The sequence below is a fragment of the Sphaeramia orbicularis genome, chromosome 16 (assembly GCF_902148855.1).
Source record: "Sphaeramia orbicularis chromosome 16, fSphaOr1.1, whole genome shotgun sequence".
NCBI classification, from domain to species: Eukaryota; Metazoa; Chordata; class Actinopteri; order Kurtiformes; family Apogonidae; genus Sphaeramia; species Sphaeramia orbicularis.
The window spans coordinates 53302318-53327979 of NC_043972.1; the positions used below are offsets into that span (position 1 = coordinate 53302318).

At 37.5% G+C, this 25662-nt stretch overlaps 2 protein-coding genes across 3 annotated transcripts in view; one reads left to right on the plus strand and one right to left on the minus strand.

The window, feature by feature from the left end:
* Window positions 1-2936, minus strand: part of ptpn23a (protein tyrosine phosphatase, non-receptor type 23, a) — a 31621-nt gene extending 28685 nt beyond the window's left edge. For both annotated transcript variants that reach the window (XM_030157554.1, XM_030157553.1), the window contains exon 1: window positions 2701-2936. In XM_030157554.1, coding sequence (XP_030013414.1) covers window positions 2701-2784 — 84 coding nt within the window. In that variant the 5' untranslated portion in view covers window positions 2785-2936. The remainder of the gene's footprint in view (window positions 1-2700) is intronic.
* Window positions 2937-12599: 9663 nt separating this feature from the next.
* Window positions 12600-25662, plus strand: part of capn7 (calpain 7) — a 34416-nt gene continuing 21353 nt past the window's right edge. The window contains exons 1-2 of the mRNA XM_030158490.1: window positions 12600-12969; window positions 13104-13212. Coding sequence (XP_030014350.1) covers window positions 12868-12969; window positions 13104-13212 — 211 coding nt within the window. The 5' untranslated portion in view covers window positions 12600-12867. The remainder of the gene's footprint in view (window positions 12970-13103; window positions 13213-25662) is intronic.

Sequence of the window (25662 nt, forward strand, 5' to 3'; positions counted from 1 at the left end):
TGTTTGGACACATTCCTGTAGTAATTATTTGCTAAGTTTTTCTTCACATAAAAAAAAATGTTTTAACCTTTAACAGGCAAGGATTAACAACTCTGCTGCAGGCTCTATAACTGTCCGATCATGGTTTGCCAAGGCTGGCTCTATGGGCCACTATAATGACCAGCAATCTACTTAGTCAGGTCAAAAGTTAAACAAGCCAGCAAAACCCTGAGGCATAGTGATTTGTTTACTTCCGTTTCCCCTGGAATCAAATTATGCCATAAGGACACATGTACATTGACGCAGTAACAATAAGTAATTGTCCTGGTGCCATTTCACTGTCTCAATCTATCCTTGTGTGTCTACTTCATATCTGTAGATGCTAAAGTTAACTGAGACTTAATCAAATATATTTGACAAAAAATCCAAATAAAAAAACACTAATTTCTCATGCTTCTAATTGTCTTTTAAACAGCACCTAAGAACACTAATATTTTCCAACAGCAATGAAAAAAATGTGTTTCCCTTTAAATAGGGATTTACCAATCTGATCATAATATCAGATATTGGTAGGATACTGACCTAAATGGCTAGATGGGGTGTCGGTGACAATGGCTTTGATCTATTGATGGTTTCATAAATCAGAGCCATTGATATCATTTATCAAATCAAATTAAATTTTATTTATATAGTGCCAAATCATAACAAAAGTTATCTCATGATACTTTACATTTACAGCTGGTCTAAACCAGATTCTTAAACCAATTCACAGACACCAAAAGAATCCTCCAGGAACAAGCACTTGGCGACAGTGGTGAAGAAAAATGTCCTTTTAACAGGCAGAAATATGTAAGCAGACACAGGTTTTTGGAGGATGGTCGTCGGCCTTGACCAGTTGTTTTTTTTGCGGAAAGACTATTAAGTCTTCAAGTTCCGCACCATAGGTCAGGACCCGGTCAAGGGTGTGATTAAAGCTGTGAATGGGTTTATGTACACATCAACTGAAGCCAATCAAGTCTAATAATGACATAAAAGGATTACTGAGGCAGTCATTTTTGTTGTCTACACGGATATTAAAGTTACCTACAATAATTGCTTTGTCCGTTTGAAGGACTAGACGGGCTAAGAATTCAGCGAACACAGAAAAGAATTCAGTATATGGACCAGGAGTCTGGTGCACTGTGACAAATAAAACCACAACAACCATAACAGCATTTAAAGGGTGCTGATGTACCTTATTTGTTTAAAAAAAGAATGCTAAAATTACATTAAGATAATAATATAACACAAAACTATTATTTTTATTTATATAAAGTAAGAAACACATGGAAACACATTAACAGTGAATATATTACAATGAATAAGGTGCATTTTGAATTGTTGTTTTGCTCAAAAGGCAGCCAGAACCTCAATTTAGATCTATATTGGTCAGCAGGATTACAGCAAAACTACTGCACTGATGTTCATGACAATGAAAGGTGAGGACATGGCCATAGGGCAAAGCCATTAAATTTTGGGGGCAAATCTGAAATCTAGAATTTTAGGATGAGATAAGGCATTTGTTTGAATTACAGGAAAATGGCGTTGGCAGAAGTACTCTCCTCTAAGTCTTAATGTTCTCTACTTCTATGGGTCACAACACTGAGCAAAATGCATAAAACTAGTCATAAAAGTATGGACTTGTGTGTAGGTTAGAGGTACAAAGTAACCATCAGTATGACAGTAATGAAGATTGATTTGCAAACAATGAAAGGTGTCACAAGTTTGCACTACAACATCTGTACCATACAATAATACTTCACTATTCTAATGCTTACTAATAAGTTCCAATATCTTAGTGGCACAGAGCAGACAGATAGGATTATATTTTAAGTAAAAGTTTTAATATGTTTGACTTGTTTTGTCTCCTATGAGTTGCATAATGCGATTCCGTTTTTGTCTAAATGGAAAATTGATATGAACTGGTATCAAGATTAGAATGTGGTGCTGGTATATATGTTTTTAAGACAACACTAAACAAAATCCAAATGCTATGTCTCCTCCAATTTTTGTGACCTTCAAGGTATGAGTGTACTCTTGTAGTTGTATCCTGCATTGGGTCATACAATGTAATCGACTAAGATTCTTATTTGAAGCTGTTTGAGGCTTTATTGCCGCCATCTAACATTCTTATTTTGATTTTCATGCGGGGTTACATAAGTCCATATCACTGTAATATCTAATGACTATTCAAGCGCTTAGTATAAGTTATTTCTTCCGGTTGGGAACCTACAGTTGTAAAGAACCTGCTGCGTTCAGGTGCACATGACTATGAGATCACAGTTGAATGTTTTCCTGTCGTCACCCTGGCTGGGCCGAGACACCAGGCTACGTTATTTTAGCTACGTATAGCTCTGAACCGTCGTTGTCAACTGCATGGTTTATTTTCCAAGTAGTGAGCCACTAAGCTGACAGCTAAGAACTTCAAAATGAAGATCTAGCCAATTATTAGCTAGCAAGCTAATGTTAGCAAGCAAAGGCGGTGGTCAAGAAAACTGCCACAATCACTTTTAGTTAGCTCGACAGCTAGCTAATATTCTCCTTTTCTTTAAAATCGACAACAGCTAAACTGACGGCTAGCAACCTTAGCGTCTTAATTAGACCAATTAGCCGATCTCTTATAATCCCTGGTTGCTTGACTTTGGACCTTAGCCCTGTTGCTCCATTCCCCACCCAGCTCACCTGCCTGACGGACGGACTGAGCTGAAACTCCCCTGCCTCCTTCAGATCCAGCCAGATCATCGGCATCCGCGGGACCGCCTCCATCGCGGCCGATGGGGTCTCTAAGAGGAGCTGTCAGCCGTTAAGATACCAATAGCACGTCGGTAGTTTTATGGACGTTATCGGTTTTCCACTGTAAAGCTCTTCCCCAAACAACTGTGTCATGTATCCATTTACACATCAACCGGAAGCTGAGAGCGTACATTACGCGTACACTCTGAAACGTACCGCATTGGTTTGTGGGAGATGTAGTCATTAGGAAAAAAAAGATATCCCGCACACTATCCAATCAACTTGCAAAAAACTTTAGTAGTAGTGTGCTAGCATACAACAATGTTCCGTAGGCTGGTTCAGTCAGGAGCGTAAGATGGAACATAAATCATGTTTTTGTTATTTATGAGATGGAAACTGTATGGAAACTATACAACTGTATAAGCACTTGAGATAACCACAACCACAACAGTTTGTCGTTTAAGGGTTATAGGTTATTTAAGTGAAGTGAAATGTGCTGGAGTTGAACAAAGGCTCATAAAAAATAGTACTTTTGACAGACAGGTGCGCAATTTCATATTACACTATGGAAATAGACTATAATACAAGTATAAACACATAAATTATTAGACCACCCTTGTTTTCTTCAATTTCTTATTCATTTTAATGCCTGGTAGAACTAAAGGTACATTTGTTTGGACAAATAGAATGATAACAACAAAAAATAGCTCATAAGAGTTTAATTTAAGAGCTGATATCTATCCATTTTCCATGTTTTCTTGGTTACTGAAATCAATTAATTTCTTATTTCAATAGCTATGGCATTGTACTGCTAAAAATAGTGCTTTTAGGCATTCTATGTTTTCTTTTCTGTCTGTTTTAGTCACATGATACACACAGGAGTTAGTACTTGATTGCATAACCATTCTTTTTGATGACTTTTGATGGTCTAATAATTTTTTTCCATGATTGTATCTAAATTAGAAAGATGTTTAGAGGACTATAGGTAGCAGCTTTCTTGTAACTTGCAAGATTTGAAATATGTGCATTCAGTCCATGTCCAAAACTAAATGCTTCTGCAGCAAACCGCACCCCAAATTTTTTAATATGCCATATGTGCAATAGAAACTTCTTACTCTGGCTAATACAACAATAAAAAAGTGCACACACAACATATATAGCATATGATTTATGTTGTTTTATTTGCTAAAACATTGTATTAAATCTTGTGGTATTTTGGAGCTGGCACCAGAATTTCACTTTATTGTTAATGTTTCTGCTATTTTGACCAAATAATAAATTATTTTGATGTACATAATATACTATTAACCAGTGACGGCTTGTCAATAGAGGGTGCTAAGGCGCCGCCCCACCTGTCTCACATGAAGAAGATGATAGGAATCACCTAAAATAATTTTACAAAAACATTGATATTTAAATACAAATCATTTATCAAAGGAATGAGTTATACACGATACAACCATTTTTTTTGGGTTTTGGCTGGGCAGTGTATGTTAATTCATGAGTTGAAAAGACCTATGAGGGGTCAAAGCATCTGGTAGAACATCTGCAAACAAAAACAAATGCAGAAGTCTTATGTCATTTTAAATCACGTGAATTAAAATGTATTGAAACTAAATGCCTGTCTGACTGACTTATTTTGACTGCATGTCAAAATAACCTGCTGAGTTTTGTAGAAGAAAACTTGATGATACCATAGTGCAAATGTGTGTAATCCATGACCTTTGTACTTTATGCAGTGAGTGATATAATCTGTGGATATATGGTGTTGATTCATTGGTGGTTTTGGTAGTCATAGGTGTATTCTGTTGTGCAACTTCCCCCTGATATTGAGAGCACCACATATAACCTATTTAAAGATGGTTTTATGCGTGTTTTGTCAGTGTCCTTTTTGTCTATGAATTAAGAAACTACTTGATACAGCTCAGGTTTCAGAATACATTTGTCGTTGAGAGTCTGGTTTCGACCAGCTCTATATGTAAAGCGTCATGAGATATCTTTGGTTGTGATTTGTTGCTATATAAATAAAATTTGATTGATTGATTGATTGATTGATGCTAATGAACACATGAATGTATAAATATGAAACATCAGATTTACCACATATTGGACTGAACTGATTAATTCTGTTTGCCAGCAGAAGGCATCACACAAACAGCAGTTTTATCAGTTTGGGTCCACTGACAATGAAACCTCCTGCTGTAAATGAGCTACATGAAAAACTGCTTTCCATTCATTTCGTGTCTTTATTATAAATATGCTGCACCTGCATGAACAACATGCATTAGGACTCTACAAAGGACACTCTGAAAACACCCTTCCAGTCTTCTTTGAGTGGAATTTCTGTAATGAGCTGTTAAACTACCTCCATATTTGCAGTTGTAAGTTGCAAGTTTGCCACACATTAATACTCCAGAGTCTAGAGTTCAAACAAAAATAAATATCATTGAAATGGCATTAAATTACAGCTTTTTCTGTTTGATTGGAGTCTCTGTTTTCACAGTGCACATGTTACACATGATACAATGACAATGTTACTTTAATATATATAAATTAATAAATATAATTCTAAATTATAAAGCAAATTGCACATGATGATGCTGTGGACATGTACATGAGGACATTTTTTTCCCATGCAGACCTTTTTAAATCATAAGTGACCCCTGGACTAAAAGAATATCACTAATCCTTGACACAGGTCTTGACTTTATTGTGAATTGTTCTTTAGTGCTTTAGTGATTTACAAAATTCCCAAATAGCAAAAAATTGGAGAATCTAAGCCTTGTAATGATATGTAGTGTACCTATAGTGGTACAAGTAATATGTTTATGACTTAGCATCTTTTCAAATTGGACAGGAGTTGTTGAAGCAGGATGTCAATAAAAACTCCAAAACAAGACAAACAACAATAAGTCAGTAATAATAATAATAATAATAATAATAATAATAATAATAATCATCATAATAATAATAATAATAATAATAATAATAATAATAATAATAATAATAATAATAATAATAATAGTCAGTCAATAAAACAGATTTTCTCATATATGCCTGGACTAATTCACTGTCCACAACAGCAGGAGGGGCTATGAGTCAGTTAAATAAGTTCTGCCAATATGATTTCTGCCACATAATGGACACCCTGTTATTTTTTGAGAAAGAAAGAAAGAAAGAAAGAAAGAAAGAAAGAAAGAAAGAAAGAAAGAAAGAAAGAAAGAAAGAAAGAAAGAAAGAAAGAAAGAAAGAAAGAAAGAAAGAATACACATACAGACCAATTTGATCTCAAGTAAAAAGTATAAATAATTAAATTACAAATTTTCTTCTTGGTTTGAGGGGGGAGAAAATGAATGAAATGAATGAAAAAGAAAATATTTACTTTTACAAACCATCCTTTCACAATAAAATGTGAATAACTTGAACAGATATGAGCAGTCTGAAATGTCTAACAAAAAATATTGTAATTTTAACAATAATAAATAATAATGGATTGGATTTATATAGTGCTTTTCTAGACACCCAAAGCATTTTACATCATTGACCCATTATTCATTCGCTCTCACATTCCCCCTCTGGTGGTGGCAAACTACGATCCCTCTTATTAAATGTTTTGTGTATTGGTAGATGCACGGTGATCTGTAAGTTGAGTTGATAATAAGCTGAGTTGTAATATTGTTGAAATTGCACTTATTTTTCCCAAGACAATGGTTGTAGATTGCTGTTCTGGTTATTTGGATTTTTATGAAGCAATTTTACTTTTTTCACACTAAAACAAAAACAAACATTTCAGGTTTATTTTTATAGATTATTATACCAATGATTTTACTTTTATTTTATTGCTTGAGATCACATTTGACTGCATGACTCTTCTCATAGCTGGTGAACCAGCTATGAGATACAGACCTGATCAAAATCTTAAGACCAGTTGAAAAATAGCTAGAATTTACCTTTTGCACATTTGGATCTTAATGAGGTTTTAAGTAGAGCTACAATATACAAAAGCAAGAAGGGGGAGTGAGACAAAAAGCACTTTGAAAAACTAATTTATTGAAAACAACAAGTAAACTGTAATAGGCTGTTTATCAGCTGATCAAAAGTTTAAGACCATCGCTCAAAAAATTACAAAAAACTCTCCAAACCAGAACAAAAAATTTTCTCAGTAGGACTCAGTAATGAGTAGCTCCACCGTTCTTGTTAATCACTTCAAAAATTCGTTTGGGCATGCTTGATGCGAGTGTTTCCAGGAGGCTGGTGGGAACATTGCTCCAAGTGGTGAAGATGGCTTCACGAAGGGCATCAACTGTCTGGAACTGATGGCCATTTTTATAAACTTCCCTTGCCATCCATCCCCAAATGTTCTCTATGGGATTTAAATCAGGGGAACATGCGGGATGGTCCAAAAGAGTGATGTTATTCTCCCTGAAGAAGTCCTTCGTCAAGCGAGCATTGTGAACTGCAGCGTTGTCCTGTTGAAAAACCCAGCTGTTACCACACAGACGAGGGCCCTCAGTCATGAGGGATGCCCGCTGCAACATCTGCACGTAACCAGCCGCCGTCTGACGACCCTGCACCACCTGAAGCTCCAGTGTTCCACCGAATGAAAAAGCACCCCAGATCATGATGGACCCCCCTCCACTGTGCCGGGTAGAAAACATCTCAGGTGGGATCTCCTTGTCATGCCAGTAACGTTGGAAGCCATCTGGACCGTCAAGGTTAAATTTTTTCTCATCAGAGAATAAAACTTTTTTCCACCTTTCAATGTCCCATGTTTGATGCTCCCTGGCAAAGTCTAAACGGGCAGTTTTGTGGCGTTGTAGGAGATGAGGTCTTTGAATTCGTTTTTTGTTTTTGAAACCCTTTTCCCGCAGATGCCGTCTGATGGTTATTGCGCTGCAGTCGGCACCAGTAAGGGCCTTAATTTGGGTCGAGGACCGCCCTGTGTCTTGACGGACAGTCAATCGGATCCTCTGGCTCAGCGCAGGTGTAATTTTTTTGGGTCTACCACTTGACTTTTTTGTTCCATAATGCTCAGGATCTGTCAAAAAATTTAGAATGACTGTCTTACTGCGTCCAACCTCAGCAGCAATGGCACGCTGCGAGAGGCCTTGCTTATGCAGCTCGACGATCCGACCACGTTCAAGAAGAGAAAGCTTCTTAGCTTTAGCCATCAGGAGGGCATGACCGTGTGAATGCCCGACAGAAAATGAGAATTTTGAGCAGATTTTGGCTTTTATAGCCTGCGGTCTTAAACTTTTGATCAGCTGATAAACAGCCTATTTCAGTTTACTTGTTTTCAATAAATTGCTTTTTCAAAGTGCTTTTTGTGTCACTCCCCCTTCTTGCTTTTGTATATTGTAGCTCTACTTAAAACCTCATTAAGATCCAAATGTGCAAAAGGTAAATTCTAACTATTTTTCAACTGGTCTTAAGATTTTGATCAGGTCTGTATACCTCATGTTATATACCTCATTCTTATTGGTTGGTAAGTGTCATAGTTTCCTGGTAAATTGACATGCAAAAGTCTGCCAGAGCAAACATTTGTTTTGGGTGTTCTCTAATTCTCAGATGGAGCATCATGTTTTATTGTCTTAAAAATGCAACACAAAGAATGTAATTTCAAGTAAACAAATCAGCCTTCATATGACTGTTTTCACACAAAATATGTTTCTTCTGTGAGACAATAATTGCAACATGTACAGTTATGTTAATCATTTTATTGAGCCATGACATAAAACCAGAACTACAGGGGTTTCAAGCTGTGACGTGTTCTTCAGTCATCCTGCTTGCAACGCAGCCATGGCAGTCACATGTGACAGCACCCACCAATGATATGAACTCTTTGATGTCCACCACAGAGTCACTGTTCAGGTCCAAATCATTTAGTACCTTGTCCACCGATGCACAGCCCTTTGCTCCCTGCAAACATCAGCCGAAACAGTCAGCAAAGATCGGTTTAAACAATATGAAAACTGAATTGTGATTATTTTTCAGTCTCTGTTGTCATTCACCTTAGTGGAACTTTAGAACAGAGAGTATATTACAAGAAATGACAGACAAGAACTAAAACCATACAAAACCAAAATGTGTCTTAAATCTTTAACTTTATGTAAATATGTAGCCTATAGAGTTTTATTACTTACTATTATTAATATTATTGATGTATTGTTTGTCTTTTGCACTATCTTTATACATGCACATTTTTCCTGCACTTTATCCTGTAGCTGCTTTGGCCAGTGAATTTCCCCACTGTGAGAAATGAATCCTTTGTGTACAGCATCAGTAGAATTAGTTAAGACCTCATTTTTACAGAGTTACCATCTATATGGTGTTTGAGTTTAATTTTGACACTATTCTGACTCTGCTTAGATCACAGCCTGAGATTAAAACCATGTTAGGTATGAGCACATACGAATAAGAAATCTGTTGTTTGCTAATGAGGTAGGAAGTTGAGTAAGGAGAGAAGATTATTTCCAGAGCTGTATGACTGATACGAGCACAAAGCAGGCCAGATAAATAGATCAATAGACTGAACAATATGACAGAAAAGCCCTGTGATGAACTGGCAACTCATGGTCCAGGGTGTACCTCACTTTCGTCCATAGGTAGCTGGGATAGGCTCCAGCATCCCCCATGACCCTAGTGAGAGTAAAGCAGGTTCAGAAGATGAATGAATGAACGAATATGACAGAAAAATACTAAATCCAATAGTCAGAAATACATATGCATAACCATAATAACAGTACAATTTAAATTAAAACACTGAAACAGCATGCACAGTGATACATTTTTCCTATAAAACCAGAATCTATGGATGGTACATCCCTCCTAAACAGCTCAGACTGACCCAGTCACCACTCATTACTGCTAGTTCACAGGTTCATTGTACAATACATTTAACATTTGGCACATCTCACTCTCCAGCATAGCCTTGAGCTCGGCTTTAGTCAGGGTCTCTGTTACCATCGGCTTTGGCATAATCAAAAATGCTGATGAGCTCGCACATGATATGTGGAATTCTGTTGTTGCCACTCATTGTTGCTGTTGTATAGAATGATGTGGTAAAGATCAAAATCAGAGATCCTTCAACAGAGGGATGGCTGTGTTGGGTGTGACTGTGCAGTGCAGACAGATGAGAGAGTTAGAGGTAATTACTCACAAAAACATGGTAGAAAGAAAAAGAAAGAAAGCGAAACATGTAGAGAAAACAAAGGGAGAGAAACAGACGACTGTGCCAGAGAAAGCTGAGGAAAAGACAAGTGAGACAGACAAAGGGAGAGAAAAGAAAGGGAGAATAGAGCATTTAATCCAGAATGGACTCATTTCTGTTCATACTTCCAACTGGGAACTAAACCAGTGTGTCTCATTGATTAAGAAACCGTGGGCACTTATTAAAAGTGTTGATGTGAAGCGCCATTATGAAACCACATAAAGGCTTTGAACGAACATACCCACTCAAATTTGAAGTGAGATTACAGAAAATAAGCAGTCTCAGAGCCCAGTATTGTAACAAGAAGTTTGCTATATTGTTTATGTTTCCGGGGGGGACCATTTAGAGTGTGACACAGACCGGAAGCGGGGCTGGCTGGAAGCTCTTGTTATGAGGGTTTGGCTAAAATTTCATAAAAGTTTTCTGTAAGTAAGTATACTGCTTTAACCATCCATTTTGTATGGTTAGCAAAGCAAACAGAATGAAACAAGTATGACCAGTATGACCAGTCCACCAGGATCCTGAGCCACACATTTACTGCCCAACAACATGCAATTGTTAAGGTGTGTTGAGATTTAATCCATGGGGGGGGGTATTGTTTTTGGTTCAGTTTGTTTGTTTGTTAACACTTTAATGGTCAAACTATTGGTTCAATTCATACCAAATTGGGTTTATAGATTGCCAGTGACCCAGAGCAGATGTGGTTACATTTTGGGAGAAGTAAGTCAAAGTTCAAATTTTATTTTTATGAATTTAAAAATTTTTTTTTTTACCCATGTACTTATAATGGGCGAAATTTCAAATGTCTATAAAAACATCAATTTACTTTCAATTTATTTCAAACTTGCCACATATATAGAGACAATTGATATGCTGACATCAGCACACGCATAGACATGATGACATCAGCCGGATCAATGCCAAAATAAGCTGCAATATGTGCAAGGGGCGGGGTTGTTGTGCCTGGCACCACTTGTTATCTGTACAACTGGTTGAGACTGTTGAGCCAGGATGTGAAACATAAAAGGGTAAATTCAAGCTTTTCTTCCTTTAATTTTGTTTTTCTGAAGATAAGCACTTTATCTGAACAGGCACCATTTCCAAATGTATTATTATTATTATTATTATTATTATTATTATTATTTTCTCTTATTTTGAAATGCACCCCTACTTTATTTAGTTTATGAGGAAATGTTACACATATCTGCAGTCACACATTTATGTTCAAATCTATGTGTCGTGACAATAAATACTTTCAAAAAGCTTTTTAATCATACTGAATTAATTAGATTTTTCAGTCAATCAATCAATCAATCAATCAATCAATCACATTTTATTTATATAGCGCCAAATCATAACAAAAGTTATCTCATGACACTTTACATATCGAGTTGGTCGAAACCAGACTCTAAGCCAATCAGTCAGGTATTGATTACATGCAGATGTTGTTATGACTACCAGGCTATTTAAATATATATCACACAAAGCAGTTAGACATTTTGATCTACCACCCCTTTGCTTCAAGCAATTTTCTCTAACTGGAGCTCTTTAAATTTTAGTTGAATACCCCTGCTGTAGAGGTTTGACTCATGAACAATTAAGTCAAGGAGGTCATCAGAGAGAAGAGTTTTAAAATACTGGAATGGAGTATATATACTGTATGACCATGGCGCTGCCCTCTGAGCGTCACATGATATCCGGCGTGATGTATGATTGGGTGAAAGTTGGATCAAGTGGCTCGGTACTCCATTGGTTTTGCTTGACCAAGATGTCCGTGATATATTGAATTTTTTTAGACTGAATTTGAAACACATTGTATTTGAGAATATTGAATTAAAAAACTTTTTTTTTTTTTTAATAATTGAATTCAGATTATGAAACTCTATGTGTAAAAAATTCAACTATTCAAAAAAAAATTCAACAACAAAAAAATTCAAATTGTGAAATACAACCATTAAAAAAAACATTCAACAATAAAAAAAAATCTAATGATGAAATACAATTATTACAAAATAAAAATAAAAATAAATAAATCAGCTACAAAAAATTCAAATGATGAAATACTACTACTCAAAAAAAATCAACTATGAAAAAAATTTAAATTACGAAATACAACTATTCAAAAAAATATTGCAAAATACAACCATTCATTATCTGCTGGCACACATTTGCTTCCATACTGGCCTTTTTCTCCACTCCACTGTTCCTCTCTGTCGTTGCTGACTACATCACTGTCCTTACTAATAGCTGGGATTTCCCAAACATGCTGATCCTGCTCTGTCCTCTCACAGAAATACCATTTGTCAACTTTTCTGTCAAAATGTGTTACAAGAAGTAAAATTCAATAGAAGTAAAAAATATTATTGTATTTACAGCTAGTTTTGTGCAAAAAATACATGAAATCATGTATGATTACATTCACACAAACACACCGTTTGAAAAAACTTCCTGTTGCCCAAGGGCAACGTTGTGCTGTAGGGGGTTGAATTAAAGAAAGTATTCAGTAATACAGGTAGAGCTCTGTAGCGGTATAAGGTATTTGTTGAAAATTACGGACAAGACGTGAATTTTGTCTGTGATTGAGAATGCGTCCCTGTCACAGAGGATTTACTGCGCATGCGCCGATATTGCCTCCCGGAAATACGATGATTGTTTTGATATCTGCTAGGTGTGAGCTAAGCTAGTTGTCGTCTGGCTGGTAATGACAGGCACACATTAACTGTGCAGTTTTGATGTCGGAGTTAAGGCCGTTCAACGGCATTCTCGTCAGTATGCAAGTCTAATAAACGTACAGTGTTTTTGGCAGGAGATAGGCGTACTGGTTGGCGTTTAACGGTAGTAGGTACGGTTTGCTAGCTTCCTTCGTTGCTAACTCGGAGACTGTCATTTTTTAAGTTCGTTTTAGCATGGACTGCACGGCGCTGGAGCACGACGCTGTCAAATTTGCGAAAACAGCTGTTACGTACGATCAAAATGGCAAATATAACGAGGCTGTATTTTATTATAAGGTACATAGCTACACTTTTTTTTTTCTACTTGACAAGTTAATAAAACTCGTGTGTATGTATGTGTGTGTGTGTATGTGTGTTAGTCTTATAATATTATATATATATATACTATTAATAAGCTTTCCTTGATGCAGGAGGCAGCTCAGGCCCTGATCTACGCTGGAATGGCAGGGTCCAAATTGGATGGAATCCAGGATAAAGTGAATGAATACTTGCATCGGGTCCAGGCCCTCCACAACGCTGGTAAGTTCCCCTGTGCGTCCACTTTAGATTATGCTGTACTTCAAGTTATGTCTATACAGTGTCTATTTTTAAGAATGTTTGGGTTACATATTTGGACAAATGTCATTGACCAAAAACATTTTGGCGCCTTACATATAACAAAGTGAACATAGTAAGCAGTAAATCCGATCACTGTCTGGATGCAAGACAACTTTTTCCAGCTAAATTCAGACAAGACTCAAGTCATTGTCTGTGGCCCACAAAACCAAGAGAAAGTGTCAGCAGTCATTTGGAATCTCTACTTTAAAAGCTGAAATCAGGTTAGAAATTTAGGGGTAATAATGGACCTAAACTTTAACAGCCACATTAAATCAATAATGTCATCAGTCTTTTACCATCTCAAAAACATTGCCAGAATCAAAGGTTTACTGTCTAAACCAGACTTAGAGAGACTTATCCTTGCATTTATAGCAGGTTAGACTACTGTTATGGCCTCTCCACTGGACTCTCTAAAAGAGCTGTAAAACAGCTGCAGTACATCTAGAACGCTGCTACTCAGGTCCTGACTAGAACCAGGAAGTACAACCATGGTAGTCCTGTGCTCAGGTCTCTGCACTGGCTTCCTGTCACAGAAGGGAAGACACAAGACTTTAAAACAGCTCTGCTGATGTATAAGTCTTTCCATGGTCTAGTACCAAAGTACATCTCTGATATGTTGGTCCCATATGAACCATCTTGGACCCTGAGAACCTCAGGGACAGGTCTTTTGCTGGTACCCAGAGTCAGGACTAAACATGGTGAAGCTGTGTTTCAGTTCCATGGAGCTAAACTCTGGAACAGTCTTCCTGATGACATGAGAAAGGCGACTACTCTGACAATGCTTAAGTCCAGGCTGAAAATGGCTCTGTTTAACTGTGCATATAACAACTGAAAGTGTTCCATCTGCACTCTTCTTTTATTTACTTTATTTTATTTGATTATTATTTATGTTTTATTGATTATGTTTTAATTGTGTGTTTTTAACTTGCTTCTTTTCCATTTTTGCAAAACACTATAAATTGTCCTGCGTATGAATTGTACTATACAAATAAATTGGCCTTGCCTTGCCTTAAATCAGTAAAATTAATGAAATGAGATTTAAGTTAAAATAAACAAAACAAACAAAATAACCACTAAATCCACTAATTGAACAAAAGGTGTCAAATCAACAGTATTTCATTTTGAAATCAGAAAGTGGCAGTAACATTATTGTATAGTGTTTAAATTGATGCTTTTAGGACTTTTCACCTTCATTGCTAGGTAGAAAAAATGCTATAGTAGTGTAAAAGTGATTTTATTTAATAGGTTTTGTGACAAAATAATTTAAATATATTATTTATTGCAATTTTAACAGCGCTCCTTATGCTCCTCATATTCACACAACACTAGTAGTGGATATGATGGATGGAAATATACAAATATTTTTGGAAGATTGAAGATTTTTGAAAATGCAGCGAAAATTTGGTTGCACATTATGCGACACATTCTTGCTTGCATTAGTAAACAGAACAGTAAAAACTTGGCCCCTCCTCTGCTTGATGTATGAGGAAAATGGAGTCTGGTGGTTAAGCAAGCATGAGTCTACATTTAGAGAGTCAGTTCTGGTAGCAAGACAACAGGCTGTGAAATACACAAATAAAATGTATTTCATATTTTATATCAAGATCCTGTCACAGTGGTAATTTCATTGGAGATGTGTAGAGGTTTCTTAGAGGAGCTGATGAATTTTCTTAGAGGAGCTGATGAATCAGGAAAATCAAAGAGAAGAAAGAGTGGAAAGAGGTGTTGGTTGAGGGCCAGGAAGTAGCAAAGATTATTAAGGCTGAAGTGAGGAGGCCATTGAAGAGGACGAAGAGTGGCAAGGCAGTTCGTCCTGATGATGTACCTGTGGAGGTATGGAAGTATTTAGGAGAGGTAGCAGTAGAATTTTTGACGAGATTATTCAACAAGATCTTAGATTGTGAGAGGATGCCTGAGGAATGGAGAAGTGTGTTGATGCCCATCTTTAAGAACAAGGGAGACTTGCAGAGTTGTGGCAACCACAGGGGAATAAAGTTGATTAGCCATACACTGAAGCTATGGGAGAGTAGTGGAAGCTAGACTAAGGGCAGAAGTGAGCATTTGTAAACAGCAGTATGGTTTCATGCCAAGAAAGAGTACAGAAGATGCAGTATTTGCTTTGAGGATGCTGATGGAGAAGGACAGAGAAGGTCAGAAGGAGTTGCATTGTGTCTTTGTAGATCTAGAGAAAGAATATGACAGGGTGTTCAGAGTGGAGCCGTGGTTTTGTTTCAGGAAGTCAGGAGTGGCAAAGAAGTAGGTTAGAGTAGTACAGGACATGTACGAGAGCTGTAAGTAATGTTGTAGCACTCGAATCCGGTCCCGAGATCATTTCCTACTTTCTTGGTCCCGTCTCGGGCTGGACCCTTCAAGGACTTGGCCTTGACTTGGTCTCAGAACGCAGTGGGAGGAGAAGGACTCGTAATTTCAGAGCGAGTCGTCAAGACCAACAGATTTCCATTCCATTCCATTTCAGCCACTGGTGTAGTCCAGGGTATACCTACTTATTTTTCAGTCAGCATTGTGTATACCCGCTTCTAAATCCCCTCTGATGCGCACCATTCAGTAATATCTGTGAGCCAAATTGCCCATTTTTAGCTTACCGGCCGACAGGCCGTAAGCTATTGTTGTCATGTGGTGTCTGTCGTCGTCTGTCATCTGTTACAAAAATTGCAATCGTCTTCTTCTCTGAAACTACAGTTCTGATTGACTTCAAACTTGGTATACAGCTTCTTTATGATGATGTCAACAAAAGTTAGTGAAATTATTTGGATTCTGGATTTGGTGCGACTTTGAAAAATTTCCCCATTATAAGAGATAGGAAGTGGATCGATGCAATAACTAAGTAAATATAAATGATATCAAGTTGAAATTTCTACAGTACAGCCCTGATGGGGAGATGACCAAAACATAATGGCCACATGCTGATCAGGATCTTCTTCTGGATCCGGGAACTTACGGAAAATTTAACATGGGCTCTTATGGGGAAAACAATTCAGTCGTCTTCTTCTCCGAAACTACAGTTCTGATTGACTTCAAACTTGGTATACAACTTCTTTATGATGATGTCAACACAAGGTATTGACATTATTTCGAGAGATAAGAAGTGGACAATAAATCAGTAAGTATCAATGATATCAAGTTGGAATTTTAATTTTTACAGATCTGATTGGAATATTACCAAAACATGGGCTATTTCTGTAATATAATGAATACACATAACTGGGTGATAATAAATGGCATCTGGATACATTTCCCAAAGCTTTTAATTTGGCCGGTAAGCTACAGGGCCATTGGTCCTGTTTTTTCTCCTAGGATGGTGAAGCCATGACCACAAGTCTCATATTCGACACCTCTCCAGTTGTAAAAACACAACTGGTGTTGGTTTTGGGAAGGCGAAAAATATAACATCACCCAAACATTCTGGATATCTTTCATCAGACTTGTGAGTCTGCTGCTTTAGGCATTTTGCTCCGGAGGTAAATGCTTGCCAGGCACTCCTCTCTTAGTTACCGTTGCTAACGTATGATTGATCAGTGGTGGTTCTAGGGCAGGGCTTGGCAAAGGGTCAATTGCAGAATGAAAATGAACTTGTAAAGTTAGCACCACTCATGTAAGTAGCCTACCCAAGCTAGCACGATCCTTTCCCCCCAAAATTAAAGTTTTCAAAGTAAGAAATGCAGTCCTTTTAGTGGTCAACTCCACTACTCAAAAGCATAACTGGCACAACAAAACATACAGTGGTGCAACAACAGTTGTGTGTGGTTTATTTTGAGATTCACTATGCTATAACACATTTACTGCTGTCTGTCCCATAGAAGAACATGACAATGCTTGGTTTGTTTGGAACAATTCAGGCTTACATGAACCATGAGCAGTAACATCAAAGTGTGTTGTAACTGTCTTTATACAGCTCTAGCGCTAGTTAGCAATATTTTCCTCAGCATGACCCGCCCTGCTCTGCCTCTGATTGGCTCATCAGTCCAAATGCCTTCAGTTAACCAATATAATCAGTGAAGGCAGTGAGTATTAGGCAATTTACTGGCAGAGTAGGCAGACAAGACTCACAAGTCTGATGAAAGATATCCAGAACGTTTGGGTGATGTTATATTTTTCGCCTTCCCAAAACCAAAAATACAACTGGAGAGATATCGAATATGGATTAAACAGTGTAGAAAACCTCACTTGCAGCGATTATGCAACTACTATGTGTGTTCTAAGGTAAGATGCTAACGCTAACTAGCACACAGTTGTTAGCCACAAGACCGTAGTACAGGATAACCAACCCTGGTCCTTGAGAACTACTACTACTACTACTACTACTAATAATAATAATAATGGATTGGATTTATATAGCGCTTTTCTAGACACCCAAAGCACGTTACATTATTGACCCATTATTCATTCACTCTCACATTCTCACTCTGGTGGTGGTAAACTACATTTGTAGCCACAGCTGCCTTGGGACAGACTGATCCTGCATGTTATAGATGATTCCCTCCTCCAGCACACCTGACGGGTCGTTATCAGGCTTCCGCAGAGCTTGATGATAGGCTTATCATTTGAATCAGGTGTGTTGGAAGAGGTGTGTTGTGTGAGAGTGTCAGCAAGAATGAAAGGAAAGGTGTACAAGACAGTGGTGAGACCAGCCATGCTGTATGGGTTAGAGACAGTGGCACTGAGGAAAAGACAGGAGGCAGAGTTTAAGATGCTGAGGTTCTCTTTGGGAGTGACCGGGATGGATCGGATCAGGAATGAGTACATCTGAGGAACAGCACATGTTAGATGTTTTGGAGAAAATGTCAGAGAGGCCTGACAGAGATGGTAATCCCCCTGACTCTAGTTGTGAAAAAAGTTTTTTTCATTGCAGTTTTGCGTGATCTGTGCTATGCCCGAAAAACCACTTCTTGCCAGCACAAAAACTTTTAATTGAAAAATGAGACTTTTGGCGAAATTGTTATTTTTCAATTAGGTAAATTTTTATGTGAAAGTTATATTTGCGCAATTAGACGGTCAATGGAAAAGCGACTGCTGACAGTGGATGGAAGTACTGGGTTTATCTTTAGTTAATGATATTGTGATAACCTGTGTTAAGCATATTAACAGTGTTTTTGTGTTTCTGCATTACGTGGGTATTCGTGTTCAAGCAGTGACAATTTTGTTTCTATGCCTTGGCCTTTTGTGCACATGTGCAAAGAGAGTGAAGTGGGAGTGGGAGAAAAGAAAAGAGAGCTACGGCTGTGTTGTTCAGGTGCGAAGTTTAGCAGCGCAAGTTATGGCTGAGACAACAACTTTTGCTCTTTTCTGCTCAGTCCATTAATAAAGCCTGAAACCGGTGGAACTGTACTCTGTCTTGGGTGTCATCAACTGCAGGGCTATTATAATATATTTGACTGAAAAAGTCACTTTTTCTGCAGTTTTCTCTGTTTTACTATAATAACCCACAGCTTTAATCTGAGCTTTTATGAGCATCTACATGATCAGTGAATTAAATACAGGAAAATACCTTATTTATATTGATAAAATACAAAATACAGAGGATAATAGTATAAATAAATGCTAATAAATCATTTAAGAATGTTTAGATGAGAGACATCTTCACTGAGAGATTCTTCAGTTAGAAGGACTTTCTCGTGGGCCTTTCTAAACTAAATGACGAATGACATGGAATAACGAATGACCACGTAAGATTTGGCTATGCCTACGTAAGATTTGGCAATGACCACGTAAGATTTAGCGTAACAACTGCTCCTTTGTCATTCGGAATAGTTTGAATGGAATGACAGCTATAATGGGAACGATGGATGACTTTGAATAACGGAAAACGACGTGTCGGTTTACTGGCTGGCCTCTAGTAAATATAGTGAACAGAATATGGAAGTATGAGCATTTATCCCCTGAAGTTAGCTGTCGGTGTAGCCCTGATCTCAGCTGGAAGTGAAGCTCCAGAGAGCTGTGCGAGCCCATCTAACTTGATTTTCAAAATAAAAGCGTTTCCGTATCAACTTTGCAGGACTAAAGCCTCCACTGTCGTCTTCCTGATATATTAGAGCCAAGGTATCACATATGTGACGTGACATTTCTATACGCACTGTTGTCGATCAAGTTGGAATAAAATGTTTTTATCTCTTCCCATGAAATTAATGTGGTATTGTGATTCATTCTTGATAAAGTCTAACTGAATGCAGTCGGTATGTAATCATTGCAGCAGGTCAAAGGGGATTACTGATGTGTATAAATAGGAAAAAAGGGGGAATGTATCTGAAAACGTAATTATTCCAACTTTATGCACAGCGGTGTACTTCTTTTAAGAACCTAATTATAGTATAATTCTTATAAGTCCATTTGTTACCTGCGTGAAGTTGCCCCCCCACCCAACGAAAATCTCTGGATAAATATTCTCATTCATTTGTGCTTCATTAGTGCTGGTTTGTGCAGTTAAAATTGTCGTTTGTGCTATTGTAGTTATTGAGTTATTAACAATTCTTTGAAAGGTCATTCTGAGGTCACCCAGCCCCCCACTTGCTCCAAAAGTAACCGAAATGGTGGCGTTTGTTTGTGCTTCGTTAGTGCTGGTTTGTGCAATTAAAACTGTCATTTGTGCTATTATGGTTTTATAGATATTAGAAGATTTATTTTCAGCCGATGACGTCATGCAGCCCCCCCACTTCCTCTAAATCGAGCGGAAATGGTTGCGTTTGTTTGTGCGTCGTTAGTGCTGGTTAGTGCCGTTAAAATTTTCGTTTGTGCTATTATGATTATTGAGTTATTAACAATTCTTTGAAAGGTCAGCCAGCCCCCCACTTGCTCTAAAATCAACCGAAATAGTGGTGTTTGTGCTTCGTTAGTGCTGGTTAGTGCCGTTAAAATTGTGGTTTGTGCTATTATGGTTTTATAGATATTACTAGAAGCACTCGGAGAGCGCAGACCTCCGCCAAGGCTGATCAGTGGCCCCCCCCGTGGGCCCCCCCACCCCCGATCACCACCAAAATTTAATCATTTCTTCCTTATCCCATTTCCAACAAACCCTGAAAATTTCATCAAAATCTGTCCATAACTTTTTGAGTTATGTTGCACACTAACGGACAGACAAACAAACCCTGGCAAAAACATAACCTCCTTGGCGGAGGTAACAAGATTTTTCAGCCGATGATGTCACACAGCCTCCCTCTTCCTCTAAATGGAGTGGAGATGGTTGTGTTTGTTTGTGCTTCGTTTGTGCTAGTTAGTGCTGTTTAAAGTTTTGTTTGCGCTGTTATGGTTTTATAGATATTACATTTATTTTCAGCCGATGACGTTAAGCAACCCCCCCCCAATTCACCCGCAATGGACTTCATTGTATTTTTACAGGAGCTACATTTGCACTGGATTCCACATTGTTCTTACTCTGTTAATCACAGCTGTCACGATGATCTTACCTGATCATAACCTCTTGATGCCTCTTCCTTGTTTACCTGGTAAAGTCGTCCTGTCAACAATGTTTGAAATTTCAATAAAAAAGCAATGCAAAAGTAAGTGTTTTGTTCAGTAGTTTTGTTCCCAATTTATGTAAATGGAACATCATGAGACTTCACAATTTTATCACTAGTGGGGGGTGGACAGGTTTGAACCTGAAGTACACCTGTGGAAAAAAAGTTAGTGCTGCAGGAATTTCACATCTAATATTGCACTTTTTTTTACAAGTTTTAGCTTCTCAGCATAGGATTTACAACCCTCTGCAAAATCTGATTCCTGGCCAATGTAAATGAAATGTTTTAAAACTAAGTTAGCAGAATATTGACTCAAAAATTGCTCACAAAATATTGCCCATGTATTAAAGTAACCCTTTTGACAAATGGAGAGAATTTATTCCAGAAAAGGCTGAGTATGACAAATTTTCTAAAACTAAAAAAACAAAAGAATATACCATTTGAAGCCTGGCACCTGGACTCATGTCATAAATGAGCAGATTTGGAAAGCAGTCAAAAGTCCTTGCATATTTATTTATAAAAGAGCCAAGGTCTATCCATCAATCACAATTACACTGAAGTCAGGAGCTATTGTAAAGAGCACCATGGTCATCTTGACATAACATGTGAGATAGAGCCAGCAATTAACAGCCCAATGGTGTTCAAATGTTGCATCAACAACGCTGGTGACTCCCTGCACACTGGCTGTTCAAAGCGTTTCATGTCTGGAAATATGCTTGTGCAGATCGCCGGAGAAATATGTGAAGGCAGGATGGAACCCCATGTACGGCAAAGAAGCTGATGGATTTTGGAGATCTGAACCAAGCCATCGACCTAATTTGGCCCCACTACACAAAGCAAAACGAGAGAAATGATTAGGAATTAGGTGACAAAGATCTCATTTTGTCATTGCTGTTGTTAAAATACAGTGCACCTCATAGTGGGAGCATTAAAGACACTGGACTCCAGTTTTTCTATCACTACTAGAGTCTAACACAAATGCATGTATACAAGACCTTACGACAGAAAACTGACTCAACAGTATGTTTTGATGATGATTTAGAGCTGCAGAGAGAATTCCCTTGGAGTGAATTTCCCTCCACTCTGGTGGTCTAAGGAAACACATTTACTATAAGGGCAGTCGTTGCTTTCCAGTGAGGCTTGACCCAGGATGCTCTTGGACATTATGTATCTGTGAGATGGATGAAGACCTAGGAAGTGGAGTGAAAACAGCATCAAAAAAAAGCATCAAAAAAACACCAAAATATGCCTACAAGCTGTGTTATACACAAAACAGTGATCACTTCATTGCTTCATTTAATTCATTTGCAGCATTATTTTATCATTTCTTACTTTTTGGTACAATTCATGCTTGTATCCTCACAAAATCCTTACTTCAGTTCATAGTTCATGTTCATAATTTGTGTATTCCTGTTTAAAACACAGCTATTTTTATGTTTTATTTTGTACATAAAGTCAGTTCTACAAACCTTAGTCATTTTTATTCATGCAGTCATCAACTTCAAATGCATATCTGTATCCCTGGTCCTCGAGATCTACTATCCTGCATGTTTTAGATGTATCCCTCTTCCAACACACCTGATTCAAATGATGAGCATATCATCACACACTGCAGAAGCCTGATAATGACTGTCAGGTGTGCTAGAAGATGGTGACATCTAAAACACGTAGGATAGTGGCTCTGGAGGACCAGGGTTGAGGACCAGCGATCTATAGATATACATACATATAGCTATACACATATAGATTTCTTATATCAATCCACAGTTTTACTGTTTGTAGGCGGTGCTGGCCAGCAGTGCACTGCTAGTAATATTACTGTAATTAGATTACTTTTTTCCAGTACTAAAGGAGGTTTCGTGCTCACTCCTTGAAGAAACACACTTTGTGCTCAGACGTTTGAGAAGCTTCTGCTAATGAGACACAATCACTGTTTTACTTGTAAACATTAAGGCCCTGCTAAATGTTTCACTGCAAAGATAAGCAAAATGTTAAACACTCTTCTTATATCACATTCTACATTTTATTCAATGAGCTTATCTTTGCTGTTTTTATGAGGGACAACGCAGAAAGTATTACTTTAAAAGTCAGAAGAGAGTTCCTTCATTTGGATTTTTTGTTTACACGTGTATTATTTACAGTACATTACATACTGTGTCCCATTAGGTGATGAAACACTGCAGTGTTTACAACTCTAGGTTTTCTTCTGCAGAGTTAAGGTAATGTTCAAATAAAATAAAGTGTGTTTAGTTCCTAAAGGAATAACCTGTTCAACATCAGTTTTTAGGGAAGGAAAATAATTATTAACTTAAAAGTAATGAAACTAATTCATTTAGCTACAAAGTCATAAGTAACATAAATACATTTTAAATGAGTAATAAATGAAATGTAAGTTATTACACTTTGTTAGTAACTTCACTGTTTGAAGGTGCATCCTAAAATACTCATCTTTGGTTTGATATTCTGTCCACTCTAGCTACCTGACAAAACAATGCCTTATAAACCAATTAATACTAATCACTCAAATAATTACTGTTTAGCACAATAACCTAAAACAGCTGTTACCAAAAATATCGTGTGTAGCCTAGCAGTTTGTTAAAGCACAGCGACACAAATGTACAAGGAAAACTGAACATTAAACAACAATACTGGTATAGCTAACTGATCTGATGATGATCATATCCTTGCAGTTGTTTTCTACAGTCATAAAACAAGCAAAACACGTACAAATATTTACCTGGAGTTCTTGTTCAGGGTGACATCCCAAGAGCTTGACTGGTTGACTGGAGGCTGAGTGAAAAACGCACCCAAACAGACAGAACTAAGAGGAAAAAAGACGAGCGTGGACCACAACATAACCTCTAGAATCTGTTTGTGCTTCATGTGTCTTTAATGCATTTGAATGAATGGGAAACACGGACCAAAGCATTTTTGTTGTTAACTTGGAGGGGGATGGGGTTAATGCTAACAGCTCAAACAAAACTTTAAACGGTACTAACTAGCACTAACGAAGCACAAACAAACACAACCATCTCCACTCAATTTAGAGGAAGTGGGGGGCTGTGTGACGTCATTGGCTGAAAATAAATCTTGTAATATCCATAAAACCATAATAGCACAAACGACAATTTTAACGGCACTAACCAGCACTAACGAAGCACAAACAAATGCAGCCATTTCGGTTGATTTTGGAGCAAGTGGGGGGCTGGCTGACCTCAGAATGACCTTTCAAACAATTGTTAATAACTCAATAACCATAATAGCACAAACGAAAATTTTAACAGCACTAACGACGCACAATCAAACGCAACCATTTCTGCTCGATTTAGAGGAAGTGGGGGGGCTGCGTGACGTCATTGGCTGAAAATAAATCTTCTAATATCTATAAAACCATAATAGCACAAACGACAGTTTTAATTGCACAAACCAGCACTAACGAAGCACAAACAAACGCCACCATTTCGGTTACTTTTGGAGCAAGTGGGGAGCTGGCTGACCTCAGAATGACCTATAAAACAATTGTTAATAACACAATGACTACAATACTACAAACGACAATTTTAACTGCACAAACCGGCACTAATGAAGCACAAACGAATGAGAATATTTACCCAGAGATTTTCGTTGGATGGGGGGCCAACTTCACGCAGGTCCATTTGTTGGATCTGTAAAATTCTGTAAAGCACGAGTTTACCTCTAAATATGAATAACGTCTTTGGTTTTTGGTCCTAACAAATGTCATACAATTCAAATGGGCAAAAAATTTGATTTTTGATTAGTCTTATTAGTCAATATCTTCCTCTCTAAAGCAAATGACACCAATATCTCATGGAATGACACTGTCATTTGGTAGAATGACAATGTATTATCCATTCTTATGACCACCGTCTCCTTTGACAAATGGAATGACACTTATACTCAGTGGAATGGCACTGTCACTCCTTAGAATGACTGTGTTTTCTCCTTGTTATAATCTCTATCTCCCTCTCTAAAGCAAATGACACCAATATCCCATGGAATGACACTGTCATTCGGTAGAATGACAATGTATTATCCATTCTTATGACCACCTTCTCCTTTGACAAATGGAATGACACTTATACTTAGTGGGATGACACTGTAATTCCTTAGAATGACAGTGTTTTCTCCCTGTTATAATCTCTATCTCCCTCTCTAAAGCAAATGACACTAATATCCCATGGAATGACACTGTCATTCTGGAGAATGACTATGTATTATCCATTCTCATGACCACCGTCTCCCTTGACAAATGGAATGACACTTGTATTCAGTGGAATGACACTAATTCATAAGGATGACATTGTTTTCTCCTTGTTATAATCTCTATCTCCCTCTCTACAGCAAATGACACCAATATCCCATGGAATGACACTGTCAATGTATTATCCATTCTTATGTATTATCCATTATTATGACCACCATCTCTCTTGACAAATGGAATGACACTTATACTCAGTGATAATACATTGCCATTCTCCAGAATGACAGTGTCATGCCATGGGATATTGGTGTCATTTGCTTTAGAGAAGGAAATAGAAATTATAACAAGGAAAAAACAATGTCATCCTAATGAATTGCAGTGTCATTCCACTGAGTATAAGTGTCATTCCATTTGTCAAAGGAAAAGGTGGTCATAAGAATGGATAATACATTGTCATTCTACCGATTGACAGCGTCATTCCATGGGATATTGGTGTCATTTGCTGTAGAGAGGGAGATATTGACTAGTAAGACTAATCAAAAATCAAATTTTTTGCCCATTTGAATTGTATGACATTTGTTACGGCCAAAAACCAAGACGTTATTCATATTTAGAAGTAAACTTGTGCTTTACAGAAGTTTACAGATCCAACAAATGGACTTATAAGAATTAAACTATAAT